The sequence below is a fragment of the Poecilia formosa genome, unplaced genomic scaffold, assembly GCF_000485575.1.
Source record: "Poecilia formosa unplaced genomic scaffold, Poecilia_formosa-5.1.2 Scaffold896, whole genome shotgun sequence".
In the NCBI taxonomy this organism is placed as follows: domain Eukaryota; kingdom Metazoa; phylum Chordata; class Actinopteri; order Cyprinodontiformes; family Poeciliidae; genus Poecilia; species Poecilia formosa.
Window position 1 is genome coordinate 19100 of NW_006800835.1, and position 18900 is coordinate 37999.

The 18900-nt window shown below is 42.6% G+C and overlaps 2 protein-coding genes and 1 long non-coding RNA gene across 3 annotated transcripts in view; 2 read left to right on the forward strand and 1 right to left on the reverse strand.

Moving 5' to 3' along the window:
* Positions 1–2175: 2175 nt before the first annotated feature.
* LOC103132001 (gastrula zinc finger protein XlCGF57.1-like) lies at positions 2176–7711 on the forward strand. Its single transcript, XM_016667084.1, has 2 exons — positions 2176–2303; positions 5713–7711. The coding sequence occupies exons 1-2, from the start codon at positions 2201–2203 to the stop codon at positions 7449–7451; spliced, it is 1842 nt and encodes a 613-aa protein (XP_016522570.1). The 5' UTR covers positions 2176–2200; the 3' UTR covers positions 7452–7711.
* Positions 7712–10208: 2497 nt separating this feature from the next.
* Positions 10209–14617, reverse strand: LOC107834991 (uncharacterized). The gene is made up of 2 exons (XR_001660811.1): positions 14546–14617; positions 10209–10409 (listed from the first exon to the last, which is right to left on the reverse strand). It is a non-coding gene; the product is annotated as an uncharacterized LOC107834991 (long non-coding RNA).
* The window catches only part of timm50 (translocase of inner mitochondrial membrane 50 homolog (S. cerevisiae)), a 10638-nt gene continuing 6316 nt past the window's right edge, over positions 14579–18900 (forward strand). Inside the window, exons 1-3 of the mRNA XM_007543752.2 lie at positions 14579–14886; positions 16245–16401; positions 18802–18833. Of these exons, the coding sequence (XP_007543814.1) occupies positions 14686–14886; positions 16245–16401; positions 18802–18833 (390 nt within the window). The 5' untranslated portion in view covers positions 14579–14685. The remainder of the gene's footprint in view (positions 14887–16244; positions 16402–18801; positions 18834–18900) is intronic.

The following is an 18900-nucleotide window of genomic DNA, read 5'->3' on the forward strand; positions in this document are numbered from 1 at the left end:
CATATTTGTTAAAGCTGTCACCATGTTGTAGCAGTTTGTTATGAGACAGATAATCTGTGAAAACAATCAATCTCCTCCATCTGCTTCCTGAATTACTATTACTGGTTAAAGTAATGAACCGGTCTGACCAAAACAACCAATCAGAACCAGGAGGAGGGTCTTAGCGCTGTCAATCATCCTCATTCACTCACTGGTAAATGTGCTAATGGGGGAGAAACAACTTATTACAAGAAACTGTTTATCTGCCATCATTGGTAGCTATGCTAACTGAACTGAGCATTTACAACAGGCTATGCTAGTGGCAGAATAGCACAGAGCAAGGGGAGGAAGGATGAGCAGCAACATGAGATTGTGATTGACAGCACTAAAACTCTCCTGCCTCTGATTGGTTGTTTCTAGCACTGAGAGAAAGCAGAGGAAATGGATTTTTCACAGATTACCTCTCATACCAAACTGTCACAACATAATGACAGTTTTAAAGTATATTTATGTAAAAGTTACATACTGCAGCTTTAATTTCCCTCAGGAGAGAACAGGTCAGGAGGGACGTGGGTTAGAGCTGCTGCTGACTGACTCGTCTGTTAAGTGGTAAAAGGTACAAGGGACAAGTTAAATATATGAATATGTTGGTAAATGATTTCCTTCATTCATTTAATGCTAGTGAAAAGGAGGCAAACAGTAGTCTGTAGCTAAGCTAACTGTGCTAAATGGTTGATAATCTCACACAGTCTACTCACCTCTTGGAGAAAAACTGGGTTATAAATTCACACTGGTCTTTTTCTCTCTTATCTCTCTTAGCAGCATAGTAACTGCCACAGTCGTTCTTGTTTCCTACTGTCTGCTGCTGAAAACGTCACCGTCAAGCAGGAACGAACCATTTCATGCAGGGGGGTTGGGGGGGTTCAGGGCAAATATGGATGTGTGTTTTTTGGTCTTGGAGAGGGAACATAAAAGTTTTACTGCTAAAAACAATCTTTGAAAATACAATATGATTAATTTTGTAATTGACAGGACCTCAATATTTTTTAATTTCTATGAACAAAAAATAAATTGTGGAGGGCCCCCTGTCGGTCAGGGGCCCCTAGAAATGTCATGACTTTCCCCCCTAAACGCGCCCCTGGTTACGACCAACAGGAGACTCCAGGTGGGTTTCATCCGCCTTCCCTGTTCTCTGAGCTGGACAATCAGAAAAGACGATGGGGGAGAACGACTGAACATCCTTGGAGGTTTGAAGTTTCTTTAATTACTGGAGACAAATTGCTTTAATTTCTGATCTATTGAACATTGTGCATTTTTCTGTTTTTGGTTTATCAGTACATTTAGATCAGTCCTATTAAAAGAAAAAATCCAGTGATTCAAGAAGCAGCTTTTGCTAAAATGTTTTTATATGATATAAACAAGTTACACTAAAAAGAACAAGGAACTTGCTGAATGGATAATTATTCATCCTTCAATAGAAAACTAAAATATTTCATATCAATTTGGTGACATGATTTAATTATGAAATATATATTTTCTCAGTTTTATGTTATTGTGCAACTTTCACTGTAATAGTTGAAGCATTTGGATTTAATTTAAAGGATACAGTTGAAGTTCTTTTTTCAAAACGCTCAATTGGCTGGAAAAAAATAGTCTAAATGAAATCTAAAATTCACCTTTTGTGTCAGTGGAGGTTTGGAAATATTTAACTTTTACTGGGTATATGTAAAACTTTTAGCGTATTTCATCACATTAAAGTTAATTTAATTATTCGATATATTAAAAAATATACTTGTATGAAAGAGAAGAGTTCTGCGTTGCAAATGCATCACGGAATAAATAGCTTGCAAAGAAATGTGCTACAAATTCAGCTTCTATTGTGAAGAAAATGCCACTCAGAACATGGCAACAACGAACCGTATGGCAAAACTTAATGTGGGCGGGACTTCCGTGTGTTCTATTCCGTGATTGGCGGGTCCAGCCTCTGACCCCAGTGCGCAGACTCGTGCTTCTCTCCGGTACAATGGCGGCAGTTGGAGCGCCGTCCTTCGTGTTTCCTCGGGTTTTTGTCCACGGAGCAGCAGCGGGAGAGTTAATAAAGCTGTAAGACAGAAACGACAGCAGTTGGTGAACTCTGGAAAGAAGAGAAACGGTTTGAGGCTCAGCTGGAACTGCTCAGTAACTGTTAAAGGAAAGTTTGGAGAGAGAAAAGCTAGCAGAGATGTGGAGACAGCAGGTCAAACAGCGACTGGATGCAGCAGAGGAGCAGAGACACGAAATACTGGATGCTGCTTTCAGCCCCGAACATCGGCTGCACACATCAGGTTTGGAGATTTACCTTCTTCATCGGGGATGGGAGCTGCAGGCCGGGAGCCTCTTCAGTCAAAACAGCGGAGGTTAGCTCTGCTAAAATTAGCTCCGCTCACACGGTTTGTTACGGTAAAAGTCAGACTGACTTTTGACGTTAACGTCATTATCCGCGTGACCTTTCAATGAACCCGGAAGTAATGGGAGCGGAATGCATCTGGAAAAGATAAATTATCACAGAAATACAGCCGCATGCTTTCTTAGTTCTATTGATTATTACTAACACAGTCGACTGTACATGGAGACAGTTTTACTCGATGTTGTTTCTCAAAGTTTCATTAGAGAAACACAACAGGACAGAAAATAAGAACAAGAATTTTAAATGTAAACATAAATTAAAATAAGTGGCAGGTTCGCTGTGCCTGCACCAGTTAGCCTGACCTGTTTCCTGAAGGTAGTTCAGGAAGGTAAGAACCCTTTGATGCAGTTGGACATACATTTATATCCCATTATGCAAAAAACTTTTGTTTTTGGTGCTAATCAGATGTTGAGTCAATTAGAGAATATAAATTTAAATATTGCGTTGACAGTTATTTAGGTATGATGCTAATTACATACACAAGGAGCTTCAGGATTGAAACTGTTCAATCCCAGCATGTTGATCCTTTTGTTGATGCTGCTAATCCTCAGACAAGACTGTAAATAGGCCTGTCGCGCTAAACGATAAATCAATTAAACGCACGATAAATTAAACCTATCGACCTCATTTTAATTATCGGCTTTATCGTCTCTAACTGCCGTTTTTTTCTTTCCGTTGATGACACTGAATAAAAAAAGGCTCAGCTCCGGTGCTCTGCACTGACCCACCCTTCCTATTTCCTTAGTGTAATGTCCAGCTCACACTACACGAGTTTTCGGCCCATTTTCAAAACCTGAGAGACACATTAGTCGACAGAAATCCTAGGTATATCGGTTCGATCAGGTTCGTCATGCCATGAGGTGTCCAGCCACATGGGCACAAAATAATGGCTACAAGTCCAGTTAACTAATTTTAATATCAGGCATTAATCAATGCTTTGCTAGAATCTACCTGTGATGCATGTGGCTAGAGTCAGCGTAAAGTCCTGACTGAATGAAAATCATTATATTATGTCATGTTAACGACGAACAGCTGAAAACTTACCGGGTTTATCAACTGAGGTAGCAATTTGGCTCCAACTCCTCCCCTCGTCATTTCTATATTCTTTGCACAAAATGTTGAATAAATATTAATGTTGTTTCCACATATCATCTCCGATGTCCGCTGAACTTCGTGTGGCTCCGTGTCAGCTGTTTGGGATTCCCCTCCGTAATTTCCCGTCAGAAAGCAGGAGGAGAATCCGCGCTTTCTGATTGGCTACCTGTCACATTCAGCGTTAAGCTCCCAATCGGGGAAAACCCCTGATTTAGATCGGAGCGGCCACGACGATCCACACTGCAGGATGATTGGTTACGAAATCAGCAGCGACAATCTTAGATCGGCCAACGATCTAAAAAAAAAATAGCTGCAAAAAATCGTGTAGTATGAACTACTGCATTAGGTGCTCGGATGTGCCCGTCTTCTCTATTTAAATCTAGTGATTACTGAGGGAAATACAGTATACAGACTTCATAATCTGCACTCTTTTGGTTGAATGCAGGATTTATTTCCACTTTGGCTTTATGTTGTTTAGTTTTTATTCAAGTACGTTTTTTGTTAATGGAGACTGAGAATCCATTTTATTTTTGTTTTTGGTTGTTTAGTTTGTTTAGTTTATCAGTTCCAGTGTTATGTGTTGTTTTGAAAATAAAGTGTATCTATGGCAGGAAATCACTGCATTATTAGTCATTTCCATTAAATCAGTGTCAAAAGGTCTTGAAACAATATAATCGTTTATCGCAATCATTTTTTAGACAATTAATCGCTTAGCAAAATTTATTGTGACAAGCCTAACTGTAAATGAGTCAAATTATGTTTCTTGATAAATCTTTTTATCATTCATTGTTCCAATACAGCTAGAGGTCATAAATTGACTTGGCTGCATTGTCCCTTCAGCTCCAAGCCCATATTTTGCAATATGAAATCAGTCATGAATTTAATTTCAACAAATATTTTTGAGCAAACATACATTTTTCAACCTGCAGTGTTTCAAATACAGCTAAATACTTAATGACCCTTTTACTGTGATGTCCTAGAACCTGTCATCCCGTTTCACAATTAAAAAAAGATTTTATTAAGGTATTCACTTATGTAAATAACTATTTATTCACCGTTATTGATGTGGTGTTTTTTGGTTTGCAATTGGGCTGTTGTAATCGATTATTTTGACGAGTAATTGAGTGATCTAATTAAAAATCGTTCTGTGCAAACAAGACATTGATCATTAAAAACAATTTAGTTCCTTTTTTAACAAGAAAAAATGTTATTGCTTCTAATTCAAAGCAATGAAAAAATCAGGTTGTCTCAAGTTGGAATTATGAAAAAACTTTAATATTTCAGTTTTTCTTGTTTCGTGTCACTACTCTAACATTCAATGTTAGCAGAAATTAATTTCTTTGTGGATGTATAACATGCCAGTTTCTGACAGTTTCAGTAGGTTCAGATTCTGGTTCAGTTATTACAGGAGTTATTCTTCCTAGGGGGGCTGCACAGTGGTGCAGTTGGTGGAGCTGTTGCCTTACAGCAGAAGGTTCTGAGTTCAATTCCCGGCCCTGGGTCTTTCTGCATGGAGTCTCCATGTTCTCCCTGTGCATGGTGGCTTCTCTCTGGGTACTCCTTGTGGGGACCGGAGCCTGGTCCCCACAAGGGGAAAACCTGTTTTTGGGTCAGGGGTCAGAGTTGGGGCTAAGGTATGAATTGAGTTTTGGTTTGGGTTAGGGTTAGGTATGTGATGGTTAGGGTTAGGAAAAGGGTAAAGGTCAGATTTAGGCTGTAGAAATGAATGGAAGTCAATGGAAAATCCCCACAAAGATAGCAACACAAACGTGTATGTGTGTGTGTGTGTGTGTGTGCGCGCGCACGTGCGTGCGTGCGTGAATGCATGGTTGTTTGTCCTGTCTGTCTCTGTGTTGCCCTGTGACAGACTGACAACCTGTCCAGGTGACCTGTCCAGGTGACCCCGCCTCTTGCCCGAAACATTTGCTGGAGAGGCACCAGCACCTCCTGACCCACTAAGGGACCAGGGTGTTAGAAAATGGATGGATGGATTCTTCCTACAGATGCACAGTAGAAAGAAACAACTCCAGGAGGTTCTAACAGAATCAGAACCAGGCTCGGTGTGAGTGAAGCTGAAGAGACTAAGAAGTGTTAAAAAACATGTTGGGTTCATTTTTAATGTTCCCTTTCTGTATGTTTTCAATGTCGAGTTGAGCAGAAGTTCGTAACGTCCATCTTGTGGTTCCCTGCAGATGTTGGTCCCACTGCCGTGGTCAGAGAAGATTCCCCGGAGGAGCCCAGCTCTGACTGGGACCCAGAACCCGTCCGGATCAAGGAGGAGCAAGAGGAGCTCTGGGACAGTGTGGCAGGGGAGCAGCTGGACATGAATGAGGAGATGGAGAGCACCAGAAGAAGAGTGAAGAGTGAGGACGAAGATGAGGAAGAGGAGGAGAAGCCTCTGGTCTTACTGGGCGCTCTCCCCAGCATCAGCTCAGTGAACCAGATGAAGTTAGAAAGCGATGAAGAGGATGGAGAAGGAGGAAGATCCAGAAGGATCCCAGACCCCAGCACACATGGAGACACTTCCAGCTCTTCAGACACTGAAGTCAGCGAGGAGGAGAGTGATGATGAGAACCATTCTGATGCTCAACTCAAGCCCTTGTCAGACTCTGAGGCTGAAACCGAAGGGAGTGAAGACGACTGTGAGGAGAGCGGCTTTCGCAAGGCGAAAGGGAGATCTCACAGCAAACCTTGGAGCTGCACCGAGTGCGTTAAACGGTTCACCTCCAAGCGTTCCCTTCAGAGTCACATGGCAAGTCATTCACAACAAAGACCTGATGGGAAGGAGGAGAAATGTTTTAGTTGTGGCATCTGTGGGAAAAGTTTCAAGAGAAAAAGTCATTTAAACCTGCACACAATAATCCACACAGGGGAGAAACCGTTTGGCTGCGACGTGTGCAAACAAAGATTCGGTCGAAAGTCTCACCTGAACAGACACATGACCATCCACTCTGGGGAGAAACCTTTCCAGTGTGAGAAATGTGGTAGAAAGTTTGCCAGTAAATGCCGCCTCAACTCGCACCAGAGAGTTCACTCTGACGAGAAACCATTCGGCTGCGACATGTGCGAGCAAAGATTCAAGGACAAGTCAGCGGCGAACCGACACATGAAAGCACACTCTGGAGAGGAACCAATCAGAGAAAAGCAGTTTGGCTGCAACCAGTGCACTAAAAGGTTCACCAGTAAAAGTTGCTTGAATTCACACTTGCGAATCCACAGTGGAGAGAAACCGTTTGTTTGTGATCTCTGTGGGCAGAAATTCTTCTACAAGGCTAATCTGAAAGCACACATTCGGATTCACACAGGGGAGAAACCCTACAGCTGTGACGTGTGTGGACAAGACTTCAGGTCCAAGTCCCATCTAAACACCCACCAGAGAATCCACACCGGAGAGAAGCCGCTCAACTGCGACGTCTGTGGACAGCGATTCAGCCGCAAGTCGCATTTAACCAGACACATGAAGGTCCACACAGGAGAGAAACCCTTTGGGTGCGTTCAGTGCAGCAAGAGGTTCACCAACAAAACCGACCTGACCTTCCACCTGAGAATCCATACCGGGGAGAAACCGTATGCCTGTGATTTCTGCGGGAAGAGATTTATGGTCAAATCGGCTGCAAACAAACACATGCGAGTGCATTCGGGAGTGAAGCCATATGGCTGCCATCTTTGTGGGCAAAGGTTCACAGCAAAGCCCAGTGTGAAGAAACACATGATCATCCATACAGGGGAGAAACCCTTCTGCTGCAACGTCTGTGGGTATAGATTCAACCTGAAGACCAGTTTAGACAGACACGTTAGGATCCACACCGGAGAAAAACCATTTGGTTGTGACGTTTGTGGACGGCACTTTAACCGCAAGTCCACTTTAAATACACACATGAAGATCCACAGAGAAGAGTTGCCTAGAAATGCATCTTTGGAGGAAATTTGAGTTCACAACTAACCCAACCAATACACTTTACAGGTTTGTTTTGAAATTGATGTGATTTGTGAACAGGAATAATATTTCATTCATGGAATCTGTTTGTGGATGTTAATACAGTTACAGCTTTAATGAAAGGTACCGGATCATTTTAGTTGTTTCTCAGGTTGTTGAGGTGTTTATCTGGGAAAATACAAACTGGTTTACCTGTAATGTTTATGGGCGATATCGGATCTGGAAGGAAAAACAAACCTAATAAACACTTATCCGTGAGACCAGCTCCATCTGATCCACAGACAGATGTAAAAGGATGCAGTTCCTCCTTCTAACCACAAGTCCAGTTGAATTAATGGTTAGACTGAACAGTCTGGTCACTTGGTGGATTCCCTCCAAGCACAGGATGGATTCAGTTAGTGACTGATTAGAGCATTTAAGTCCCTTGATCAAAATAAGTTGGTTTGATCTTGACTGTAATGTGTCAGAAGATCTTGTCAAAGGCCAGCCCCAAAAGGACTGGCTGCAGTATGTTGTTACTGCCACAAGGGGGCAGTGACTGACAGAAAGAGGCTGACGTCTTGTGTACGAGTTCCTTTCGTCTGTAAATATTAGCTGTTATTAGAACCGCTTGTGCATTTTAAGGTGCTGAACTGATATTTATTTGTAGTTTTATATTTATTTTAATAACCAGGCGCTTGTGAAAGGAACATCAGCTGCTAATTAAAACGATTCAGTTTTCAAATAATCAGAAGTTTGACTGAAAGCTCAGAAGATCTGAACCGATTACGGGTTTTACCAATATTTATGTGACTCCAACCAGAATCATGCCTGTTTTCTGATCTTCTGTTGCACACCTTTCCTGGTTCTGATCCAGTTCTGACCCAGTCCGGTGCTCCACAGTTCGGCAGGAAGCCATGTTGGTCTGAGACGGTTTCTCACAATTAGCTCAGACTCATCATGCTGGAACCTCGTCCTTCTGGTAACAGAACCTCAGATCAGTACCGGTTCTGGACTCAAAGTGGTACCGACTCATTTTGGCTTTTTTCTGTTCATGTTTTATGTTGAAAGCGTAAAATAATCCAAACTTTTTTCTAAGATGAAAATGTGATTAATATTTATTCTCCTTTATTGATGCTATTTTGGATCCACACCAGAAACAGCTTGTTGTCTTAATGAGGCTGTTTTAAGTTCAGCTGCATGTCGATAATCTGGATTCTAACTCCATAGCGGCTCGCGGTCGGTGCTAAACGATGCAGCAGGTCAGACCTCCAGGGTCGGGCAGTGACACAGGAAGGAAACGTTGATGTGTGGAAGAGTTAACTTCCTGTAAACTCTCTGGCCTTCAGAACTGGTCTGAACCTTCTGATTGGCTGCCGTCCCCCAGGAGCCCGCCCCTACCTGCTGATGAAAGCGGGTCTTTGTTCTGGCCGGGGCTAGCTTGGTTTCTTCTCAGGTCTGGATCTGAATTTGCCCAGACAAATTCAGATTGTAAAGACTTGACGCCTCATGTATGAAGCGTGAGCCACATTTCACTCACGTCGGCTTGTATAAAAATGTACGTGGCGTGAAAGTTTACGTAGATATGCGTAAACTTTTGACCTGCCGTGAAAATGTGCAGCAGCCATACAAACTTTTGAGAACAACAAACTACAAAGCACCAAAACTCACCTAAACACTGAAACCTGAATCCAGTTATTAAGACGAGATGTTTTTTCATGGTTTTAATCTTTTATTGTTTAAACTGAAACGATGAAACTGAACCACATTTATCCTCAGAAAATAACACCTCACACACAGAATAAATCAGATAAAAACAAAAGGATGAGAAAACCTCAGTGGAACGTAAATAGTACGTTTCCTCAGTTTGGTCTCTTACAGCTGTAACGCCGGTCTGTGTGCTGAATGCATGAAATGCCTGTTATCTGCTTGGTCATTTCATTCTGACTGGAGAGAAAACAGGCTGATCAGCAGATGGATCCACCAGGTTCGGTTCTGATCAGGAGACGATCAGGTCCATCAGCAGCTGATCCAGGTGAGCCGCTACCTGAGGAGCTTTGGCTCTGATGGAGGATTGATCACAGATCAGATCCATCTGATGGTCCATCAGCGTTTAGATTCATCCTGGAGCTCTGAGCAGAACTTAGAGCGGTACCGGTACCGGTCAGCAAAAAGCATCTCCATTCTGTAAATGTGCAACTTATACACATGATTCCTCTATTCAGAATAAACGTCCACATTCCCAGTCGCCGTGAAGGTCTGTGTGTCTCTTTAGTCCCAGCTGGACGCTCTGCTGTTTCCACTCAGATCTTTTTCTATTTTTTCTTTCAAAGTTTTTGTTTTTGTGAGGTGACCTTATGTGCCATGAAAGCATCTTTTAAATGAAATATATAACTATTATACTGCTAAAAGCAAGCACCGTTGCCATGGTTACTGCTTCAGGTGGTGACAGTCTTGCAGGTATTTATACTAATTTAAATTAATATGTGGAGGAAACGGGCGGAGCAGCAGCTGCTCTGTTTCCTGCTAATTAGGATTTATAAAGGAAAGCCATCACTGTACTCAGCTTCATACAGCTGAATATTTTTGTGTGCCACACTTTTCTAAATTTGTCCGTACTCCAGTTTTTAGTGTGACAGCTGAGTAGTGTTTACACGTGAGGCCCCTGGTTTTTGCAGATCGGTAGCAGAACCAGCTTGGTGGAAAGGACTCCTGGTCATGTTGGAGCTTAAATTGGATTATTTCTGAAAGAACTCAGGTTTAACTTCCTGATGGAAACATAAACAAATCGTTTTATTTCAGTGTTTTTTAGGATACAAATATGAACGTTATGATTATGTCTTCACATCTCAGCCATATGTTTTATGCTCTGTTTGAGGCGGCCATGACGGGAGCTGGTGCTTAATAACACCGTTATGATGAAGGCAGAACCTTCATCCTGTCTGGGTTTGAATGAAGAACATCTGTTAGCATCTGGAACAGAAACAGACATGTTTGCTTTTTAATGAGAAGCAGAAATCCATTTCAGTAGAACCGGATCAGCAGGATGGGTTGAAAGTAAAATATGACTGAGAACAGGTTATTGTTCATCTTCTGATGTAAGGTGGTTCTGACATAACCGTTTCTTGTCCATGTAAAATAGCCTTTTATGCTTCATGTTTTTAAATGTTCTCGCTAATAAACACATTTTACCAGAAAACACTGCTTTCTAAAAAACTTATGACGGAAAATGAATCTGAATGATAGTTTAAAAACTAAATTTAACAACTTTTCATAAAATTTGAACACAGTTCTTGAAGCTGGTCTCAACGTTGGCATTTAATTTGAAGACCACAGCTGTAGAAATATCACTAACATAAATTGAGCATTAAATGTGCCGTATTTTCCAGACTATAAAGCACACCTCACTATAAGCCACATCCACAAAGTTTAAAAAAACAAACTGGAAACGTACATATAAAAGCCGCACTGGACTATTAGCCGCTGGTATCTTTGCCGTTTTCGGTTTTCCACAGCAGAGGGCTGCATCCTTAATAAACGTGCTATTAAGGACTCAGCCCTGCGTCTCCAGCGCCAAACCGTGGATTCGTTCACGCCGAGCTGATTCGTTCACGCCGCTCGTTCACGCCGAGCTGACCTGCAGCGGCTCCGTGTCCCTCCTGACCTCCCAGATCTTCAGCCCTCAACCTAAAAGCTGCATCACATGAACGTCTTCATGTTTCCATGATGAGGTCAGTTTGAAAACATTTCTCCGTCGTGCCTGCTGCTAGCATCTGCTTGCTCTAAATGAAAATCTGCGCTTTCTTCTTTGACTTCCAATGATTCACTTCCTGCTACAGAGCCCCCTGGTGGCTGAAGAGAAATCCACAGAAAAGCCCACCGGGCTATAAGCTGCATGGTTCAAAGCGAGGGGAGGAGGGGAGTCGCAGCTTATACTTATTTATTGCTAATTTAGTATTTTTGTTCCCGCTGCCTCCCAAACTTGGCACTCCAATTAAGTGAACTGTGGTTGTTTAAGAAGTCTGCAAAGTCTTCAGTAATGCAATTCCACTAAATAAATTGTGAAGAATTTATTTGTAAAACATCCAGAGGAAAGAATAGGCCGACTTGTAAATTCTGTAGCGCTTCGCTTTCAGAGTCGACCAACTTTTACCATGAAAGGTAAGCTATGTGTAAATGTTAACAAAGCGAGCTAACAGTAGTGATCTGCCTCCAAAATCTTTTATCTGGCCATCACAGAGTCTTAGTCATTGTTAGCTGTTAATAGTAAGCTAGCTACCTGTGTACAGTAAATATTTAGTTTTAGGGTGCTAGTTTGTGTTTCTTGCCAGTTTAGTTCACAAGCTAACGCCTCCTAATATTAGCGTAAAGCGCTGGTTCTGATTTGGTCTCGGATTATTTAACGTTAAGTATTATACTGGCCTAAAATGATGCGTTTTTTTGGGCTTCCTTCTTTAAAATGAGGTTGTTTGTTTCTGCAGCTTCAATTCACAACAAACCTTTAATGACTTTATAACAGAAACTGATCCGATTGAGTTCCAGAAATGAAACCACACCCCTGTTCCAACCCTGAAGGAAAGTGGGTCTGTCCGGTTCCGTCTGTCCTCTGCTGAGTCCAGCCAGGCGGAGTGGACTGGTCTGCGCAGGGAGAAATCCTGACTCCAGCAGAAGTCAAGGCAGAGTGGGGAAGTATTCTGCTGCCTAACGAGTGAAGATGGACAGGAAGGGACTGGAGATTGTGCTGCTAGTTGGGGATGATTCTCTGGAATGAACACTACTGGAATGTTTGCTTTAATAGATTTGATTAATGACTACTTTTTCTGTAATTTCAGATGTGAAAGGAAGACAGAAATGTCTCTTGGCTGAAGATGATGATTTCAGAGATAACCTTCATCTCCTCTCCTCAGAATCTTCTCTTTACTCCATGAACCAGGCGTTTAAATCAACTGATCTACTGCAGCAATAAACAATCAGCGTACCAAATCCTGCAGCTCCTACATCACACTGATATTATTGCAATAACAATCCCATATGTATTTTGCCTCTGTAGCCTCAGGTTGTGCTCCATCTTGTCATATTTCCAAATCAGCCCCATTGACTATCGCCTGGTTGGAGCAGCTGGAGGTTTTATATTCTAGACACCAGTTTTCTATCCATGCCTGTGGTCTGGGCCCAGTATCTAGCTCCAGTCGTCTTCTCTTCTGCCACAGTGAATCATGTCTGCGCTCAGTCCTCAAGCTTTTCATAAATCTCCTTTCTGCTCTAATTGATCTAGTTTTGGTATTTCATAAATCATTGGATGTAATTATTCTCAGTTCAACCTTTTTTTTAAGTTCCCTGTGTTGGCTGAAGAGTGAAGGATGCCGTCCCACATTAGTGTGTGACCAGCAGGCTGTGGTTCTTCCATTCACAGCTCAGGCTCCTCTTGGTTAAATTAATTAAATATGAAATCGCTAATATCTCTTTCATCCTCCAAATGACACCAAGCAGAGGTCAACAGCAGAATCCGGTGAGTTCATGTTCTCCACCCATAGATAACCTCCACATCATTAAGGGAATAAACTTCCTGTCCTCAGTAAGATTAACTATAGCAGCCCTTTGGGCACAGTTATGGCAAGCTATCTTAACATAAAATGGTCTCCATCTAACAATCTATAATTACACTCTAGATATCTAAAGTGAGTTTTGACAAGAAAGAACCACAGTTTGACTATCCTGAATTTAATTCATGCATTTACATTTTGACTAGTAATAAGAATAATTCAAAATATCTTCAAGGACATTTTGTCAGATCAAAATATCTTTCCGGATGTCTCGAATGCTGGCACTGGATTCATTTGAAGGGGCAAACATCCAGAATTACAATGCAAGATACCTAGAATGTAATTACGGCTCATCAAAATGACATTTTTATATATGAGAATTAAGAACAATGCATACCCTGTGCTGCACTTGGGCTGTCCAAACAATTGCCTACAGAATTTAGATTTTCTGCACAAAATTGTCAGAAAAAGCTTATCAGTAAATGGGGAGAAAGCAAACTTCATAATGTGAAGACCCTTCAGAAATCTGCAGAGAATGTATTTATTTATTCTATTTATTCTCTTCTGATAAACGTAATGCACTTAAAATCAGCTTAGTTCTGCTGTCAACCCATTCAGAAGTTGAAACTTCTGAATTTTTTCTTGAAATTTCAAAATATCACGTACATCTGGAAAAGCTATGACTAAGCAATAATCATTCTTGATATCATTAATATCACTCTGAGTAGTCGGAATGTTAATTCAAGACAAATAGATGTCTGTTAAAGATATCTAATTCATTTGGAACCAAAAATACAGTTCCATCCATAACTCCATCTGTAAGTTAGTTTGCTTCAACATTTCTGCAATTTAATTTGGATTAGTCAAATCTATATAACATCTAAAATTAAATGTACAATAACTTTAATTGGAGGAATAACTAGTCACAGGTAAGGTAACTAGATAAGATATCTCAGTTACTTTAAATTACTTTACAGATAGTAAGTAATTTATTGTAAACATCTTGAACTGAAGCCTCCATGTAACTTCATGGTATATGGATATGGAAAGCTCTCACTGACATTTGGGACACAAAGGTAAGTTAAGGTAATTTTATTTATATAGCACATTTTCAGCAACAAGGCAATTCAAAGAGCTTTACATGAGTTAAAGCAGTCCACTAAGACATTTCTATTTAGGAACATTTCTGTTTCACTTTCTTTGATGTTTATATATCCATTATAAATACTTGTTTTGGTTTAAGACCTTTGTAGCCCAATGAGATCTCAACATGTAATGACATAAATTAAATGTATTATTATTTAAACTAGTCAGAATGTAATTAGATCTAAAATATGTATTTTCCCAGTCATGATATAATTAGAAGTGTTTCAATTTGCTAATATGTCTAGTCATTAACCAATTTAAGATATTTTGAATGCAAGCGTGGTGAAACCAACTTTATGTTAAAATGGCCTGCCATACTCTTTGGGCACGTTACCGTCAAGCATCATGGCCGCTTTTCTTTCGGAATCGAAGGTCAGACAAACTTTCACTTCTGATTGGTTCAATTTTTATAGAACCCACCTGCTCTTTCAACCACGTGATCCCCCGCTCCTGTGACTGCCTCTCGCGTCTGCCAGTCAAAGACGCTCCAGCCAATCGGGAGCTCTGTCCTTTGGCTTTACGTCACAGGCGCTCACCGGCAGCTAACGCTAGGATCCAAGATGTCCGCGATGTTCCCCATGTGTGTGAGAGCTAGCCGGAGCCTTCTACGGTTCCAGAGCGGGATGTCAGCTGCTTCCAGCCCACAGCAAGTGCTGGATGTCATCCGGACTCTGTCCACGGAGAAGAACCCACCCGGTACCGGCGGTGCGACGGGAGGGTTAGCCCAGGCGATCCTCCAGGAGAGGCTTCAGCAGAGTCAGGTGAGGGGCGCTCATTTTGCTCCACAGGCAGTAGCAGCTGCGGAGACAGCGCTGTTCGCGGCCATCTCCGCCCGTCTGAGCTGCTCCTGTGCTAATATTCAAAGCCACTCCTAGCTCCTTTCGGTCTGACATTTAGCTAAACGAGACGGCGCTAATCTTTGGATGTCTGAGCTCATGAGTTGCAGTTCAGGGATAATTAATCTGTCTCTACCCGGTCACCTCCCACTGCTGCTGCTAGCCTCCTGTTAGCTTGCTGTTAGCCTGCTGCTTACCTGCTGGTTGCTGTGTTGTTGGACCGGCTATGTGTTGTGTCGCAGCAATGAAGCGGCCTCCTCTTCAGATTGTTGGAGATAAATATCCAAGGTTTGTTTGTTGTGAAGGTCAGAGGATTGGACCCCGCCCTCCTCTCCAACCTCCTCCTCATGGTCGTTTCAAACATGCCCCACATTAAACCTGGGATCGGCAACGGAGCAAGTCTTCATGGGTTTAATGTGATGGTGGAGGAACCCACGAGGTTGTGCTGCAGCCCCGGGTTACCACGGAGGAGTCATGGAGCAGTTTGGTTGTCCTCCTTTGGACAGTCCTGGCTTTGTCCCCATCTGCAGAACATCAGCTTCTGGTCAGGCTCTGCACCGGTGGAAACCTGATCATTTCCTCCTTGGTTCTCAAACTGTGGTCCGAGTTGTACCAGTGGTACTTGGGCTGCCACTGGTATTACTTGTGCTGTTGCATCAATCTTCCAGACTTGTCAGGTCTACTGGTTTCTTTTACTGGTTCTGGTTCTGCATCCAGAACCAAACATGGAGAAGCAGCATTCAGCTTCTATGCACCTCAAATCTGGAATAAACTTCCAGAAAACTGAAAAACAGCTGAAACACTGAGTTCCTTTAAATCCAGACTGAAAACCCTTAGTGTGGTTAGAGCTGCTTTTGATGAGTAATAACTGGAACATTGATCAAATATTCGATGATTTTGATGAGGACACTCATCAAAATGTAATGTTTGTTTCTGGTTTCTCATTTGTGACTGATGTTTTTATGACTTATTTTTGTATTTTTATGATGCAAAACGCTTTGAGCTTCCTTGTTGTGTATTAATAATCTAGACTGATTAGTTCTACTCGACTTGTTTATCTTGGTAAATTGTTTTAGGCGTAGAGGACGGCAGCAGCCCAGGCCCCACTCTGGGGACGTACGTATAAAACATGTCCGCCGTCTCCCTAAGCGCTGGACTACAGATGGAGGACGGAGGGTCCAGCAGCAGCTTACGCTGTGAGACTGAATGTTTGGCTCTGAGCTGCTCAGTAGAACCAGTGGACCAAACCAGTTGGACCAAAGCTTCGTCTGACTGTTTTCCAGGGTCAGCCGCCCCCAGAGGGCGATCCGGGCCAGAAGGACGGAGAGCAGACGGAGGACAGGAAGCAGAAGGAGAACTCGGCCTACGCCAAGAAGATGGTGCTGCGGCTGGCGGGGCTGATGGGAGTGGGCGGGGCCGCCAGCCTCGTCTACATCTTTGGTGAGCGAGGCGTGCAGACAGACGGTCGGTGTCTGGGTTCTGGACAGGCTCTGGACCTGTACATGTGTTTAGGTTCTCTGAGGATGCAGAACATTCTGCTGGTTCTGGAGCTGAACCCAGAAGGTTCTAGTTGGACCGGTTCAAAGAGAGGAGCTTCTGTTCCCGATTAAAGATGCAAACAATTCATCAGCTTACCATTAACTGTTGATTAATGTAGCATTAAAATGAGTTCCAGTCCATTAATAATGTCAGCTTAGTCCTTCTTCTAGTGTTGCAGTTTGGCCTCCGTCCAGCAGGGGCGCTCATCCTCAAGCAGAGAATTTAATACAGAATCCAAGATGGTGGCCCTACCAGAGAGCAGAAACGGTCCAATTAAAGTCCAGCTCAGGGTGCAAAATGAATTTTCTGTGTTTCTGTTTAGAAATATAAAAACTCAGCAAAATCCTAAACTTCATCTTTTATGAAGCAACTAAAGAGTTTTTCTGTTTTGTTATATTTTATAAATATGTCTAATAATTAAAGAAAATCCAAATTTTCAGTTTGTCAGTCAGTATTTATCACAGCTGAATCAAAAATCATGTTAAAACTAAATAATGTTTTCAGCTTATGAACGTTTCTTAGTTCCAGAGAAAACTCAAGATTTTAAGAATGAATCTTTAGTCGATCAATTAACTTTGATCAATAACTTGCATGTTTAGTCCGATCCGGCCCGTTTTTCCAGTCAAACTTTTTGGTTCTTATTGAAGTTCTGGTCGGTTCTGGTTCTGAGCAGCTGATGGACTCAGCTTGTCTCAAAAACCTGATCATTTTCTCTGTTCATAAAAATCTTATTCTGCTCAGAACTGAAATGAAATATTTGTTGTCAGATCCGAGTGACCTGATGAGGCGATGTGCTGGAGGAAAGAAGCCCAGCAGGGGGCGCCACACACTCATTATAAGACATGAAGAAGAACGTGAGGATGTTATTGTTGGTCCAGCTCTTTTAAACTGGTTCCTTAAATATTTTATTGACATGTTTGAGTTTTCTTTTATTCGTCCAGCTAAAGCAGAACATTGATGACAGAAATAGCAGCTTAGGTACCGTATTTCCTGCACTATAAGGTGCACCTAAAAACCTTCAGTGCCCCTTATATGGACCGATATTGAGCCACAACAGGTCTAGCATCTACAGTAAGCAGCCGCCGACTTCATTTTCGCCCGTAGAAGAAGAAGCGCGGTGCATGCTGGGATAGTTGTCAGAACGCTGGTTTGTTAATAAAGTCTGACTGACCTATCTACCTACCGACCGTCTACAATCAGGTCGTCTGCAGGTCGTTTAGCACCACGTTCTCCACCAACATGCTGTGGGCGAACGGAGAAGGGAGACCATCGTCCGGCCCGGCCCAGGAAGGCTCTCCTCACTGACCGGAGTCGGACTGTTTGGTTGACATTCTTTATGTCATCAAAGTGGCTTTAGACATTCATCCGGGGAGCTTCGACTGGGTTACCACACGGTTAGGGAGGGACCAGCCCCTATACATTTAAACCCGGTGTGGGGGGAGACGGGGGCTGCGGCGGCAGCTTGGTCTGTGTTACCCAGAAAGCAGTTGGGCACAATATCGCAACACCAACACCGTGAGTGAAACAATGACTGGGCAGCCGGCCATATAAAGCTCCACTTCTCTATTATTACACATCCACATTTGTAGAATTGGCAGAGTGGCAGCCGCAGCGTCTCTTCTATGCGCCTTATAATGCAGAAAATAATGAACTTTTTGTTTCCTCTCAAACGTCCACCAACAGAACCGGGACCAATAATCGATTTATTGTTTTTCTCTTCGTACCAAAGGATGAAAGTTTCAGTTTGGTGTTTTGGTGTCAACCAGCAGAAGCTTCATCATTTTGTCGTTTTGTTTAAAAACGTTTCATTTTAACAAAATCGTCTCAAAACAACAAAATTATCATTTATCACAATAACTTCTGGGCCCACCAGAACCGGACCGCTGCTCTGACGTCCAAAGTTAAAGTTTCATCTGGACCTCAGGGTCTGGAGGAAGCCTGGACAGAACCAGAACCAGGTTTCCTCAGTCAGTGATGATCTGGGTCACCTGCTGGTCCTGGTTCTGCTCCACTGGGTTTTCAACCAGCGGAGCCATCTAACAGAACATTCTAGAACTCTTCAGGTTCTGCCGGCTGGAGATGCTGGTTTGATTCTTCAGCAGAACTTGGTTCCGACCCAGACTGAGTCAGCAGAACCAGCAGAAATCTCTCAGAACTTTAGCGTCTCCTCGTCACCTCCACAGCTGTGATCAGATCCCGTCTGTCCAACCAGAACCAGAACCAGAACCGCTCCATAATGACCTGTACCTCCGATTCTTTAGAGACCCAAATGATGGAACGTTCTGTCATTTCTCCTCTTAGGGACAAATTCAGAGGACGAGCAGGGAAACAGGGTGAGCTCACACACACACACACACACACCTAGACACACACACACCTAGACACACACACACACACCTA

Bases quoted from the DNA above. Each gene is read 5' to 3' on its own strand.
- LOC103132001 (XM_016667084.1), top strand. From the start codon at position 2,201: ATGTGGAGACAGCAGGTCAAACAGCGACTGGATGCAGCAGAGGAGCAG. The intron at 2,304-5,712 runs GTTTGGAGATTT...GGTTCCCTGCAG, and splicing joins ACATCGGCTGCACACATCAG to ATGTTGGTCCCACTGCCGTG.